The 15,697-nt window shown below is 41.1% G+C and overlaps 1 protein-coding gene across 1 annotated transcript in view; it reads right to left on the reverse strand.

Moving 5' to 3' along the window:
- Nucleotides 1-15,697, reverse strand: part of LOC118006334 (A disintegrin and metalloproteinase with thrombospondin motifs 12-like) — a 298,264-nt gene that overhangs the window by 94,322 nt on the left and 188,245 nt on the right. The window contains exons 8-11 of the mRNA XM_034998952.1: nucleotides 8,299-8,442; nucleotides 7,588-7,732; nucleotides 1,974-2,066; nucleotides 410-555 (exon numbers count right to left, since the gene is read on the reverse strand). Of these exons, the coding sequence (XP_034854843.1) occupies nucleotides 410-555; nucleotides 1,974-2,066; nucleotides 7,588-7,732; nucleotides 8,299-8,442 (528 nt within the window). The remainder of the gene's footprint in view (nucleotides 1-409; nucleotides 556-1,973; nucleotides 2,067-7,587; nucleotides 7,733-8,298; nucleotides 8,443-15,697) is intronic.

Here is a 15,697-nt window from a genome sequence, read left to right on the forward strand (position 1 = left end):
GGGAAGAAAATTATTTTTATAAAATTAAACGTTCATTATGATTGAAAGAAAGCTACAGTCTTAGGAACAAAATTGAGTATTAAGTAATCTCTCACTGACGGAGTGATGTTATCTAGAAGGATTTCACTGCATAGTCTCCTAAGACCTTTCACATAGACTATACTCTTGCAAATTTGCTTATTTCTCCAAATGATGGAATCAGCTTACTTACCCAAGTTCTAGTATGCATCCAGTGCCACACCAAAACGAAACAAAACAGAACCATATTTTTAAGAATCTTCTGGTTCCCTTTAGTCTTTAGGAGCCCACTGAATTTCTCCTAGGAGGCTTGGGCTCACTGGCATCACGTTATCCAAGATTGGTCTCTGGCGCTCGTGGAAGGAAGGGAAATAGTTTTGGCCAGACTTACTCAGGATTGTTGCAGAGCCTCTCTGCACTCTGGGCTCCGGCCCCACAGGTCCTGGAACAGTGGGACCAGGGTGACCAGCGGCCCCAGCCCCCAGGAATGCTCTCTGGTTTCTTCCCCACTGTGATACACTTGCCAGCCATACACCACTAGGGAGGGAAGAGGCAGGAGATGTATACGTCATGAAGGTTCCCATAGCAAGCTGAGCCAAGAACCCCAGAAGTCTAAACCCAATTCTCCCGGAGCAAACAGCCTTCCTATGGTCACACAGCATATGGAGAACAAAGAAGGGCTTACAAAAAAATGTCCCCCAAGAGTCTTGGGTTTTAGAATCAGACAATGTCAGGGACCGAAGGGATCTTTATGCTGCCTTGTTGCAGTCAGCCAATTCGGTGAGGTTGGCAGAAGGCATGCCAGAAGGCAAATCCACACACCGCTTCCTTCACTGAGAAAGTCTTCCTGTGACGTGCACGGCGGCTCAGTCTGCTTAGTAACACAGTTGTTTTGTAATGTAATTGATTTACTTTTTGCTGCAAGCTCCTTATCTTGCTGCAGACCATAAACAAACATTTTGCAGACTGACATTGAGATAACATTTCTCTGTAGCCTCTGTGGGTATCTCATGTCGGCAGCAGATACCTCATCCTCTTGCAGAAAGTCCACTCATTGCCAAAAAACACTAGTTGAAGTTCTTTCTAATATCGAGAACAATTTTTGCTTCCCTGTTAACTCTATCTGTTGTTTGCAGTTCTAGCTGTGGCTCAGAAAAAATTCCTTTCTCTTCAAGGCCATCCTCCCACAACTGTCAGTTTAAGAAGGCGAACATACAAAAAAGAAAGAAAAGACAATGCAACTTGGTTGTTTGAGGATTTGGGCATGTTTTCTCTGCTGGCCTCCTTTTCCTCATTATTTCTGGTCACTGTGTATTGTGACCAAGTTCTATAATCTTGGTGATGGAGCATGCCACTCTTAAGCTGCATAAAAATACACATTAAATGTCTGGATCTTAGGCTCACAACAAGCTCAACTGGTCTTGCTGAGCAGCACACATGACCCTGCTCTCAAGCAGTCTGCAGGATTTCTATCATCTGAATTCTTGGGTGTCTGGCTTTCCTCCTCAGTTAAATGGGCAGAATTTCAAGAAATGTAGTCCGATCAGATGATGAGAATGAAGATAACAAGTGGCTCAAATGCAGCATCTTTGGAAGGCAGAAGCCACTGGCTTGCCTTTTCAGTTTTTAACATGGAGGGGGGAAGAAGTCAAAATGAAGGGTGATAATAAGCTCAGCAGATGTTATTGGCCATAAAATCTGCAGACGTTCATCAAGAAAAGATGGGACAGATGTTTTGCAAGTGAAGTGTGGGACTGGGCCTCAGCCCTCTCTCCTTCACGGTTTCCGATGAAAGCTCAAAAGGCGTCATGGAAATAGAATCCTTCTCCCTGGCTAGTCTGATTGTGTGACCTCCATTCACCCAGACAGCTGCTCTCCAGGGCCCTCTCCCTGTTCCTCCCAAGAACCCTGGGCCCACCCCACTCCCACCTTCCTTCCTCAGCCCAACACGTCACCTTCTTCTCACCACATCGGGTCCCATCTGCAGCGGCATCCAGCTTAGAGCGACAAAAGCCTTTCACTGAGCACCACAGGGTCTGACAGACATTCTGGAAAACAAGTGTGAAATTGTACTCTTTGGGATTTTCAACACTCGCACAAAAGCATTTCTACAGGGATGGTGAAATACACACTCGGTCACCCACAGACTCACAATGATGCTGCTGTTGGCAGTGAGCAAGAGTGAGAAGAAAGGCTCATTCAAGAACTCTCGATTCAAACTTAATTTGGGCTTTGCCATCATTCATACACAGTGGTATAGTCTACTAAGCAATAAGAAAATAGGAGATAGGGCGCCTGGGTGGCTCAGTCGTTAAGCGTCTGCCTTCAGCTCAGGTCATGATCCCAGGGTCCTGGGATCGAGTCCCACATCGGGCTCCCTGCTCGGCAGGAAGTCTGCTTCTCCCTCTCCCACTCCCCCTGCTTGTGTTCCTGCTCTCACTATCTCTCTCTCTGTCAAATAAAAAAAAAAAAAGAAAGAAAAAAAAGAAAATAGGAGATAAAACGCATTTCCTAGGAATGGAGACTAATTTCTGTATGGGTGACACAGCATCAGTGACCTCAGGTAGGGTAACTGGTGACAGCAACCATCAAGGGCCAAAGCAAACTATGCACAAAGGACTCTGATTACAAACAGTTGGGCGGTTATAACTTGAGCCTGCTCACTGAAGGAAACGGAAACTATTCGACTTAGACAGCCTAAGCTTATTTACTTATGACTCAGGTAGCCAGCTTGTTTTATCTGCCAGGGAGTGAAACGGGTCTTCCCTATTGTTTCTCCTCCTACAGTAGGAACAAGGGAAAGTTGACAAGATTCTTACATATCATCAGAAATGGCTCCGCTGCTCCTATCCACCTTTTAGTCTTTCTTCTATCCACCCATCATCCATCATTCCATCTATTTAACTATGTTCTAGATTCAATGTTTTTTAAAATAAGATTTCATATCTTTACACAATTTTAGAGAATTCTCAATCTTGATCTAAGTTTTGCCTCTCCCTGATTACCGCTGTTCTCTCCTGGAACTCTTAACTGCTGCTCATGAGCCTTCCCATTCTGTCCTTCACATCTCAACTTCACTTTTATATTTTTGAACTGTCCATTTTCTTGTATATAGAAGTTGAAAAAGTCTGGTTTTCCATCATGCAACTCTGGGAAATACTCAAGTGAGATGGGAGGTAATTTTCTCAACTCTAAATTCCAGCTGATTGATTTTCTCTTCAACTGTGTCAAGTCTGCTGTCTAATCCAAACACTGAGTTTAAAATCAGTGACCATATTTTTCATTTCTAGAGGCTGTAACTGTTTTTCATATATACCTTACAAATATCTTCTAGTATATTTTTCCTTTTCTCAAATGTAACTCTTCTTTTAGGCATTCATTTTATTATCCTTACCTAAAATATTCACTTATCCTAAGTCATTGATGGTTTATCTCTCTTCACTTAGCTGTAGATTGTTTTAAATTTTGAATTAGAAGACGAATGATGAATTCATCTAATCAGAAGCTTTATCTATTGGAGATTTTTCTGCATCTTAGCTGAGCATTGGTTTCTCCAAGGCAGGTTTTTAATCTTTGTTTCTACCAGGTGTCCCATGGTTTTACCAGGTCAGAAATATGTTTATCTTAAATTTTTTTGGCATAAGGGTTCTCTGTTTCAGGATTTCTTTTCCTTTAGTGCCTACAGTTCTCAGTTTACGCCACTTCAAAGAATGAAGAAGTAGATCAGATGAAGAGTGGTGGACAGCAGAACAAAGTTTATTGGGGATAGTACAAAGCTCCCGAAGAGGGATGGGAGCAGAGAGGGTTGGCATTTTGGCGTTTAAATCTAGGGGTTTTTATGAGATTGTTGGCGGGCTGTCTTTATCTGATTAACCTTCCGTGTGCCTGTCACCCAATCAGGTTTTTGTCTACATGCTCATCTACTTCTCAGGTAGTTGTTCACGTGGGAAAGGGGAGAGGTCTCCTTTCAGGGTGGTGGACAATAATAACATGGGGTCTTTTTCCTTTTAATGGTAGTTTCCCCTGGGGGAGAGGGGTGGGCCTTGCCCGTCTGCCTTTCTTCCGACTATCCTCCATTATAACCACACGAGAGTATAAATTTGAACTCAAAATCAGTGAGGCTGGCCTGTGGTCAAGTATTTGCTAGTGAGAAAGTTATCTACCAGCATCCCTCCCCCTCAAAACCCAAGCTGAGATAAAAGATGCTTCTCTGCCATCTTTACCTTTGTTGCCAATGAGTTCTTCTAGCTCCCCTCTCCTCAAGTCCCCCAGCTTTGTGTAAGGGTCTCACTTCCAACTCCCTGCCTTGCTCCAGGGGTGCATGTCATCATTTGTTGCCACTGGATGTTAAAATTAAGGCTCTCTGGTTTTCTCCCCGTCAGCCTCAACGTGCTTATCACTCCCTTCTTTAGTTTTTTTCCCCCCCGAGGATTTTTTTTAAACTTTCTTATAATTTCATTATGCATTTATAAAGAATGATGTGCTAGGTAAAGGGTACACAAACACTGTACTGTTTTTCCAACTTTTTTGAGTTGTAAACTGTTTCAAGATTTAAAAAAGGCTTTAACAAAGAAGGTTAATATTATATTCTCTGGTATTTTAGTTTTTTTTTTTCTTTACTGAAAACAATTAGGTTATCTTGGCTGCAATATGCAGGAATCTGAAGTCTTCATTCATTTATCTCAAGTCTTCGCTCTACTTATCTACGTGCCAGGCCCTGCTGAATGTCAGGAATGAAAGGTTCCCTCAGAGTGAGGTGAGGGCACAGATAAATAGAAAGCAACTATAATATCATCTGATAAAGTCTTTGTCCAAGAAAACACAGAATAGAATGCAAAATGATGTTTAAGCTGAGCTCCAAATGATGAATAGGAGGGATGGTGCAGAGGAACCAGAGCATACAGAGCTCAGGAGGTGGTGGAGAACCCACAGCACTTTTAGGGATTGAGGCTGTTCAGTACATGGATAAACACAGAGCATGAAACAGTAATTGACCAGAGGTAATCAGGGTGATCTGTGTCCAGTAAACCACAGGATACCCTGGAAAATCCTTACCTTTGTAAAACATCTAAAATTGTGGGTAGAAATATTTTAAATGCATTCCTGAGTTGGCAAGAAGGTAAGAGAAATCCTCAGAGGCTAAAAATGTAGCAAAAATGTTGGAGATCTAGAGATACAAACCTGGTCACTTAGACTTTAGTTTTAATGGTCACCTGAGTGCTGGAGACAATGACCTGGGCCTGAGTAGCATGGAAAGTTGGAATGGAGACCTCATAAAGACTGTAACCCCAAAGGACTAGCCCTGTGTGAAATGGTGAACTAAGAGAAACCTGGGGATACAGCTGGGAAACGTGTCTGTTTTGATTTTAACTCTAGAAGGCATGGTAAATGTTACCCCTGAGAGTTTGTACCCATGTTGGCCCTCACACAACTCTTGTAGTCAAACAACATCTAACCAATAATTTATTTTAACTGACCCCAAATGCTCTCTGGAAGAATGTGCCAGCCATCTCAGCCTTAAAGAATAACTTGATAGGAAGTTTCACAACCAACAGCTTACAATAAAAACAAAAATCAAGACAAGGAAATCATCTATAATAAGAGAGACCTACAAAAAAATCCCAAATAGGAGAAACAGTTCCACATAGACTTAGGATTCTGGAATTATGCAACATAAATTGCAAAATAAATGTCTCAAATATAAATAAAAAATGAAAGATCATATTGAAAATCTGAATTAGAAACAAGAAACCATAACAGAGAAAAATTAGAAAAATAACCAAATAAACTGTCAAAAGTAAAAAAACAAAACAAAACATAAATAAGATTAAGAAGTCAACAGACAGCTTAAATAGAGGAGTAGTTATACCTAAAGAGAGACCTAGTGAGTCAAAAGATAAATAAATTACACAAAATGCAGAAATATAAAGGGACAAAAAATATGAAGGTGAGGTCCCAAAATATGAAAGATTAGTGATAAAGACCAACATACACGCAGGTAGAACTCTGGGTTACAGAATGGAGGATTAAAACAGTATTTTAAGAGATAAGGCCAGAGAACAAGAGATGGGATGAATCCTGAGGCCCCTTTTAAGCCATTTTAGAGAATGTAAACTTCATCGTAGGGAATGGGGTGACTGAAATATTTTAATCAGAGAGGAACACAATCCAGTTTCCATTTACAAAGGTCACTTTGGCTGCATTTGGGGGATGGATCAGAGTTGAGAGAAGTAGTCAAACTCCAGGAAAGGAGAGCAGTGGGAGAACTATTGCAGTCACCTAGGACTTGGTGGATTTTAGAGATATTCAGGAGGTAGAATTGGCATAACTTGGGAACGAGTTAGGAGGGAGGGGTCATGAGTTTTTGCACCAACTTGACCTTCTCTATTAAGTCTTGCTCATTGTGTTTAAGCACAGTTACTAACTGCCTCCTCAAAAGGTCTTTCTACATGTCTTTTTGTGTATTGATCTCACTGTATTGAAATTGTTCTGTCTGCCTCCTCCACCAGACCACAAGCTCCTCAAGGTCAGACAACTTATCTTACTAATTTCTGCGGGCTAATCTTTTTCATCTCACTCAGTACACGGCACCAAATCTGGGAGGGGTTCAATGGGTCTTGCCTCGCCCATGTCTATGTGTTAACACTGGCACCTTCACTCTGAAAGGGATGCATTCAGAGAATAGGCCAGACTCAGATCACAAAGGAATGCCACACAAAGGAGTTGGGACTTCATCCTGTGGTCCGTGGACCCTAAGAGCGGAGCAGAGCTGTGGTTAGATCTGTGTTGTTTTGAAATAACCTGAGCAACAATTTGAATGGGGGGAGACTAGGTAATTACAATCGCCAAGGAGAGAAAATGAGAGACTGAATCAAGACAGGACAGTGGAAATGAAGACAACAGGGCAGAGCCACAAACTCTTTGGGAGGTTAAATGTCAGGGCTTGACTTAACATTTGGATATTGAGGGGTGCCTGGGTGACTCAGTCGGTTAGGCATCTGACTCTTGATTTCAGCTTGGGCTGCGATCTCAGGGGGGTGGAATTGAGCCCCACATTGGGCTCCATGCTCAGCAGAATCTGCTTATCCCTATTCCTCTGCTCCCTCCTTCTCTCTCTCAATCTCAAATAATAAATAGACAAAATCTTTTTTAAAAATTTGGATTTTAAAAATTAAGGAGAAGAATGAATTGGGATGAATCTTATTCCTACTTTGGGATCTGGGGGTTCTCTACAACCAGATGAAAATTCAGGAAAGGGAGCAACTTTAGGTTACTATGGAGTCTACAGGTGTGGATCACTGTGATTCCTGAAAATCACTATAAAATGTTCTTCACCACTTGCAAAGGATTGCTGTCTCCACAGAATACCAAGGAGGCACGGTCAAGGAATGTAAATGACTCCAACTTCACACCTTCTGTCTTACAAACACCTTGCCATGAATAGAAGGTTTCTATTTCTGTGTCTGGTTCTTTGGATTACCAAATATTTCCCTGACCCCTCCTTCAGCATGCTAGAGATCTCAAGCCCGGTACACACCCACCAGAGGCACCAAGATACCCAACACTTACTTCTACTTCCTGGCAGAAGGTGGCATTGGGGCCATACTGCAGTTGGCATTGATGGTGGACATCATAGATCACTCCAGGGGCAATGACCTTGGACTTCAAGCCTTTCTTTTGGGGGATGTCATCAAGACAAAAGCCCCAGCCCCGGCTGAAAACAAGTTACCAGAAAGGAGAACAGTTGCTTATGATTTTCTTTGTCTTTAGTGTTTTATTCAACAGAAACCTCCATCCCTGTGGTTTACTCTTTGTCCTTCAAAACAACTTTATTTCCACAAGGCACAGAACCCTCCAGGCACAAGATGTAGGAATGGCCTAAAAGGAAATTAAATCATACCCCACACTGTTACTTCAGCTGTGAGCCAGGAAATACAAGCGGGAGAGTAAAATAACATCATCAGAGGGGTTTCAGAGACCACTCGAAACATATCCCAGCTGTTCCTGCCAGTGCCCGGGGACTTACACACTCAGATCATAAAGAGCCTCCCTGAGCGGGAGCAAGCAACGGGACGGCACATTCACCTGGCGAGGTGGGAAGGCAGGACCCACCTACATCTCAGGGGCAGAGAGCAGAAGTGAAATCCCCCCTTCTGATGCCACCTGATCCGATGATCTGTGAGAGGAATGGAGACTTCTCCCGGCCTCAGGTAAAACTCCAATGGACTTCCAGTTTCAAGAGCGCCAAGTCAGGCCGTCCTGAAACGTGCTGTCACTTACTCCAGGAAGCGGGTGATGTACTCCTTGCTGCACTTGGACCACGTCAGTGGGGTGGGGTTGTACTGGAGCTGGCGGGACATGATGTATGGGTGCCTGCCCACGGGCTCACAGTCATTCTCCTTCCCGTCATGCTGGATGCCGAAGCTGCAGGAGGGCACAAAACACAAGAGTATTAAGGAGGCGGGGGCATGAAACAGGGAGAAAACTACAGTCTCTCCAAGGTGAAAATTACCCACCGAGAGCCACTTTTGTGCAGAATGCACCTGTTTACAAAGTGGGACTCCGAAGCTGGAGAGGGATAACTAATTTTGAACTAAAAGCACAGGAAACATTTTAAGCCTATGCAACCATGGGAACCATGCGGCTAATTCAAAAACTTCTGTTTGGCTGAGAGCTCCCAGTTCAGCTTTCTAGGAGTCTGGAGGAAGGAGGGCAAATCCTGCCTCAAGCCATCTTCTTCCTCCGGCTTCAGCGACCACAGCACCAAACACCCAAACCTTCCTTCTCCCTTTCATTATCATGTAAGGAAGGGCATGGAAAGGACAGCCTATGAGAGACTTTGTCAAAGGCCACAAGCTTTGAGTGACTGAGTTTCTTTTGAGTATTGTCACAGGAGTCCCCCAGGATCGGACGCATTAGGGACGCCTCCTGGGTCAGTGGTCAGAGCAGGGATTTCACAGACAGATGATCTGGAGGGTACCAACTCCACCACTTAATGATCTGGGAGCTCCACTCCTGGAAAATGCAGAGATCATCACAATGCTGGGGTCAGATCTGAATGGAAGAGTCTGAAAACCACTTAGCGAGGGCCTGGCATATAACAAGGGCTCTGTGAATAATGGAAATCCTTTATTGCTGTTTTGATCCTTGTCTAGCTTCTTCTAAAACATCACAGAGCTCGTGAGTGGTAAAACCAGGTCCTCTGCTCGATCAGCGTTCTTACCCACGTCTTGCTCGCCCTGCTCCCTGGCCTCCCCCTGCCAGAGCTGACCAGGTGAAGCAGCCCTGAACGCCCCGACAGAGCTCGCCCACCATGGCAAGGGGTGCTGGGGAAGGAAGCGGACTCAGAAGTGTCCATTTATAAGCTGAGTCCTCAGGATCGCCCCAAGATCGCCTCGCCTGCAGAGGTCCCCACAAGAACTCTCTTCACTGGGATCTGCTGACGGCACACTTGTATCCCAGCCTGTTGGCTCAAATTTCCAAATCTGAACAGAGGGGAAGTATGACCTTTTACTCTGCTAGTGAAATTCAACCCCTCTGACAGGGAAGCTCATATGTAACTTTAATAAAATCTCCTGATCCACATTAGCAACTCTTACAGAGAATAGTCTTGGGGGGATTTAAAGGTTTCTTGTATTTTGCTTAATGCATTATGATGTTATCGACTTACTTCCAGACTCTGATCACATTCCACGTAAGTACAAAATTCACAAAGGAATCAGAGAATTAATCTACAAAACTCTTCTCACTCAGCAACGAATGTGACTCAATGAAAGCTTTTATTCTAAGCAGGCCTTCCCTAGGCTGTTTCATATCCATTCTTACCCAGCTCATGAAGTATTCTACAAGTTCACCTGCTCAATAATTAGTAAAAACCCTAAACTGTAAGCGTGGTTCAAAAATATGCCTGAATAATGGTTTTTCTAGCAGTGGATAGTCTAATGCAAGAACCGTACAGCTGCATCCTACACACTGGGTGGATTCAAACCTACGTTCAAAACATGTCAGTTCCCTTAAAGCACATTTTGTTCTATCTAAATGTTTTTTTTTAAGATTTATTTATTTATTTGAGTGAGAGAGTGTGTGTGTGCACAGGGTAGGGGGCAGAGGGAGAGAGCGAGAGAGAGAATCTCAAGCAGACTCCCCAATGAGCACGGAGCCTGATCTCATGACCCTGAGATCATGAGCTGAGCCGAAATAGAGTCAAAAGCTTAACCAACTGAGCCACCCAGGGGCCCCTGTTCTATCTAAAGTTTTTAATTCACTAAAGGATTTCCCCCTCCAGCTTTGTCACTCCTCTGTACTCCCATGTTATGAGAGAAAAGCAGTGCTACTAACAACAAATGTCCCTCTGGGCTATGTCTACCATGTCTAAATGCATGGGGTGCTCCTGTCCCATGAGCATAGTGGGCCAGTGAAAGCACATGGGGTCCTAGGGCTGGAGGGTTTGTTTCTAGGAAGCTCCTTGCCAGCAGACGGGATGGAAGCTGAAGAGCAGCTGGCTGTATGGAGCCCTCTACAGTCTCAAACAACTTACTGGGCTGCTGGGGTCGTCTGCTTTACCTCGTATTTGGCTTTCAACTCCTATGAGATGAGTTTGCCCAAGTATAGATGTGAAACAGCAAGTTAATTATCTGGGTTTCAGGGTATCATTTGATGGATATTCCTTGCCTTTTATTATTCATTTTTTTAATTTGAGTATAGGTGACACAGTGTTACATTAGTTTCAGGTGTACAACTTAGTGATTTGACAAGTTTGTACGTTAGGCTCCGTTCATTGTAGGTTTAGCTACCATCCATCCAGTTACATCACTATTACAATATCATTGACCGTATTCCTTATGCTGTACCTTTCATTCCTGTGACTTGTGATTCATGTTATGGTGGAGAGGTAATAGCAGAGGACAAAAACCATGAGAAGTGTGATTGTGTGCTTTTCAAGCTCATTTAGGAAATACCAATTTCATATATGTAACATGCAAAGGTCTCTAATGAAATCCAGAAGCAGGAGAGAAATACTGGGTGAATATTGCCTTTTAAGTGTTCATCTATATCGTGATATTTTCATTACTTAAAAGGAAAGGATGCTAGGTCTCAGATAAGTTTTTAAATTTCCTCCTAGAATTCTACCTTCATTTTTGGTAATGTACCTATGGAGCCTAATAAAAAGGTAGTAAGAGACCTCAGGAATAAATGACTGATATAATCCAGGGTCCTCATAAATGGATTTTCAAAAAGTTTTCTCTCAAAAATGAAATTATTCACATAAGGCCATAGCACGAGGTAATTAATTTTACTTTCTATTTTGCATCACACATAATCAGTAATGGAACAAAACATGTTTCCAAGAAACAACGGGGTATCTATGTTATTAAACTATAATGAGTGTCTTTGGGGATACTGGTTTATCACAGTTTTGTTTTTTCTTGACCTGCCGCTGGCCATTTCATTGATCTTCCCAGTTTCTCAGTTTGGTCCAAGATAATTGGAGCTATATAGCTAAAGAAAGAACTAAATACCTCAGAAGTATCTTTTGCCAAAAGCAAAAGTTTCTTAGAAGCTCCTAAAGTCTTCTCTGGTTTGGTTTGTGTTTTACTAAAGCATTTTTTTCCATCATTCAAACTCAAGCTTATGTGTTCTTTCAACTTTCTCTTTAACAGTGACTCTAAACTTTTTTTTTTGCCAATTAAAAGACAGTGTTTTAATGCAAATCAAAAGTACCATGAGATATCACCTCACTCCTGTCAGAATGGCTAAAATCAAAAAAAAAAAAAAAAAGAAAGAAAAAGAAATAACAAGTAGTGAGAATGTAGGGAAGGGGGGGCCTGGGTGGCTCAGCTGGTTAAGCGACTGCCTTCGGCTCAGGTCATGATCCTGGAGTCCAGGGATCGAGTCCCGCATCGGGCTCCCTGCTCGGCAGGGAGTCTGCTTCTCCCTCTGACTCTCCTCCCTCTCATGCTCTCTGTCTCTTATTCTCTCTCTCTCAAATAAATAAATAAAATCTTTAAAAAAAAAAAAGAATGTAGGGAAAAAGGAACCCTCATGCACATAAATCAGTACAGCCTCTGTGGAAAACAGCATGGAGGTTCTTCAAAAACTTAAAAAGAGAAATACCATATGATTCAGTAATTCCCCTACTGGGTATTTACCCAAAGGAAATGAAAACACTAATTCAAAAAAGATATATGCCCCCCATATTTACTGCAGTATTATTTACCATAGTCAAGATATGGAAGCAACCTAAGTGTCCATCAATTGATGAATGGATGAAGAAGACGTGGTGTGTGTGTGTGTGTGTGTGTGTGTATATGATGGACTATTATTACTCAGCCATAAAAAGAATGAGATCATGCCATTTGCAACAACATGGGTGGACTAGGGGGCATTATGCTAAGTGAAATAAGCCAGACAAATACCATATGATTTCACTCATATGTGGAAACTAAAAAAGCAAATGAGTAAACAGACAAAAAGCAAAATCAGATGTGTAAATACAGAGAACAAACTGGCGGTTGCCAGAGGGGTGGGGGTGGTCAAAATGGGCAAAGGGGAGTGGCAGATACAGGCTTCCAGTTACGGAATGAATAAGCCATGGGAATAAAAGGCACAACACCAGAATATAGTCAATGATAGTGTGATAGGGTTGTGTGGTGACAGACACACTACACTTGTGAGCACAGCATAACTTATAGAGAAGTTGAATCACTATATTGTATATCTGAAACTATATTGTATACCTGGAAAATGTAACATTGTGTGTCACCTATACTCAAAAAAATTTTAGTAGAAAAAATAAATGATGGTATTTTATTAGGTCATCTTTACATGGCCCATATAGTAGTTACAGGTTTACTGTTTAAAAAACTGACAACCTGTTCTCTATAGAGCCTAAACCATCTTACTTTCTCATCAGCAATGTATGAATGATCCAGCTCCTCTGCAACCTTGTCAGCATTTGGTGTCACCACTATTTTTTTAGTTATTCTGATTGGTGTGTAGCAATATCTCATTGTGGTCTTAATCTGCATTTCCCTGATGGCTAATAATGTTGAATATATTTTCAAGTGCTTATTTGCCATTTATATATCCTTTTTGATGATCTGGTGATTTCATCTCAAAGTTATTAACTATTAACATCTGCAAAGACCCTATTTCCAAAACAGATTACATTCTGAAGTTCCAAGTAGCCTTGAATTAGTGAAAGGGAACACTGTTCAAGCCACTACATAGGGTTTGCAAATATTTTCTCTTAGGCTGTGGCTTGTCTTTTCATCCTATTAAAAGAGTCAAAATTTTTTTAATTTTGATGAGCCCAATTTTTTAATGTTTCCATTTATGGACTGCACGTTTGATGTCAAGTTTAGAAACTCTTTGCCTAACCCTAGATACTGAAAATTTTCTCCTATTTATGTCCTAAAAGTTTTTAGTTTTACATTTTACATTTAAGTTTGTGTTCTACTTCAAGATAATATTTGCATATGGTGTGAGACTTAAGTAGAGGTTCTTTTTATATTTTTCAAATTTTTGCCTATGAATGTCCAATTGCTTCAGGACCCTTTCTTGAACAGGCTACCTTTCCTCCACTGAATTGTTTTTATACCTTTGCCAAGAAATTAGTTGAATATATTTGTTTTGCACTATTTTTGCATTCTCTGGTTGATTCCATTGATCTTTGTGTCTCTCCCTCCACCCAAACCACACAGTCTTGGTTACTGAAGCTGTATAATAAATTTTGAAGTTTTGTAGACTGATTCTTCCCATTTTATTACTCTTTTTCAAATTGTTTTGAAAACTTATTCTAATTCCTTTGCCTTTCCCTATACATTTTAGAATAACTTTTCTATATTTCAAAAACAATCTTGCTGGAATTTTGGTAGAAATATCATTAAACCTATATATTTATTTCAGGAGAATTCCATCTTGACCCTGTTGAGTCTTCCAGTTCACAAGGATAGTATGTTTCTCCATTTATTTAGATCTCTGATTCTTTCCTCAGTGTTTTGTAGTTTTCAGCATACAAGTCCTGTACATGTTTTGTTAGATTTAAAAGTATATAATAATTATATGTAAAAATTTCATACTTTTGAGTGATCGTGAAAGGTACTACATTTTTGGGTGCCTGGGTGGCTCAGTCGTTAAGTGTCTGCCTTCAGCTCAGGTCATGATCCCAGGGTCCTGGGATCGAGTCCTACATCGGGCCCCCTGCTCAGCAGGAAGCCTGCTTCTCCCTCTCCCACTCCCCCTGCTTGTGTTCCTGTTCTTGCTATCTCTCTCTCTGTCAAATAAATAAATAAAATCTTTAAAAAAAAAAAAAGGTACTACATTTTTAATTTCAGTGTCCACCTGTTCATTGACAGTACATAAAAATGTGATTGATTTTTGTATGATTATATTGTACCCTGTGAGCTTATTTGTTCTAGTTTGTGTGTTTGCATACATTCTTTGGGATTTTCTATAGATACAATTATATTATCTGCAAATAAGGCTAGTTTTACATCTTCCCCTCTAATCTATATGTCTTTTTTTTTCTTGTCTTATTGCACAGGCTAAAACTGCACTCTTTTTTCTTTATGTTCTTTAGACTTGATCATTTACATTGTCCTATCTTCAAGTTCATTGGTTCTTATTCTGTCTGCTCAAACCTGCCAATGATTCCCTCTAGTTAATTTTTTTATTACAGTGATTGTACTTTTTAACTTCAAAATTTCATCCTGGTTTCTTTTTAGATTTTCTATCTCTTTATTGATATTCTCATTTTGTTCATACAACATTTTCTTGATTTTCTCCACATCTTCTTTAGTTCTTTGAGCATCTTTAAGGCAGTTGTTTTAAAATCTTTGTGTAATAAATCTGCCATCAGAAACAATTTGTTGATTTATTTTTTCCTTTGAATGGGCCATACTTTCCTGGTTCTTTGTATGTTTTATGATTTTTGTGTGTGTGGAAAAATGGACATTTGAGTCTATTAATGTGGTAACTCTGGAAATAAGGTTCTTCCTCTTCCCTAGGGTTTGCTGTTTTTATTGTTATATCATCATCATCATCATCATCATCATCATTATAGGCTGTGTTTGTGCCAAGGATCAACCTCAGGTAAAAACTTAAGGTCTTCTCAGGTCTCTCTTACCTGGGCCTATGTGGTTACTTTCTAATCTTCCCCATATATGCAATTATTTTTAGAAAGTCCTATTCTTTATTGTCTGGCTCCCCAAAGGGGAAAAGGATAAAAATGAAGAGAGGGGGAAAAGGGTGCTCTGGAAATCACTCCAGTTAAAGGGGGTAGGGGGCTTGTAACAACATGGAGAGGTGCAACAATGAAGGCTGTCCACAACTTTGTCTTTACCTGTATGATCAGAAGTAGTCATCAGCAATCAGAGCACAGATCCTTGACATTTAGGGGACAAATATCAAAATATCAAATCAATTCAGGTAGTGACCCACCTCTACTCTGTTACATAATCTACCACTTCTGATGACCAGTAAACATCTAGAACTCTTTGTTTTCAAGAATTCAGGGAAATTGTGCTCAAGTAATGTTACCAAGAGGTTGTCACCTTTATTGGAGAATTTCTAAACTCTGAAAGGTGGATCATACTTGCCCTTGGCTTTATGGCCTTGGCTTTGTGGCCTTCCTCACAAAGATGGTAGGTCCATGTCCAGATAATCATGCCAATGATTG

This window comes from Mirounga leonina, unplaced genomic scaffold, assembly GCF_011800145.1.
Source record: "Mirounga leonina isolate KUSES-001 unplaced genomic scaffold, KU_Mleo_1.0 Mir_96, whole genome shotgun sequence".
Classification (NCBI taxonomy): domain Eukaryota; kingdom Metazoa; phylum Chordata; class Mammalia; order Carnivora; family Phocidae; genus Mirounga; species Mirounga leonina.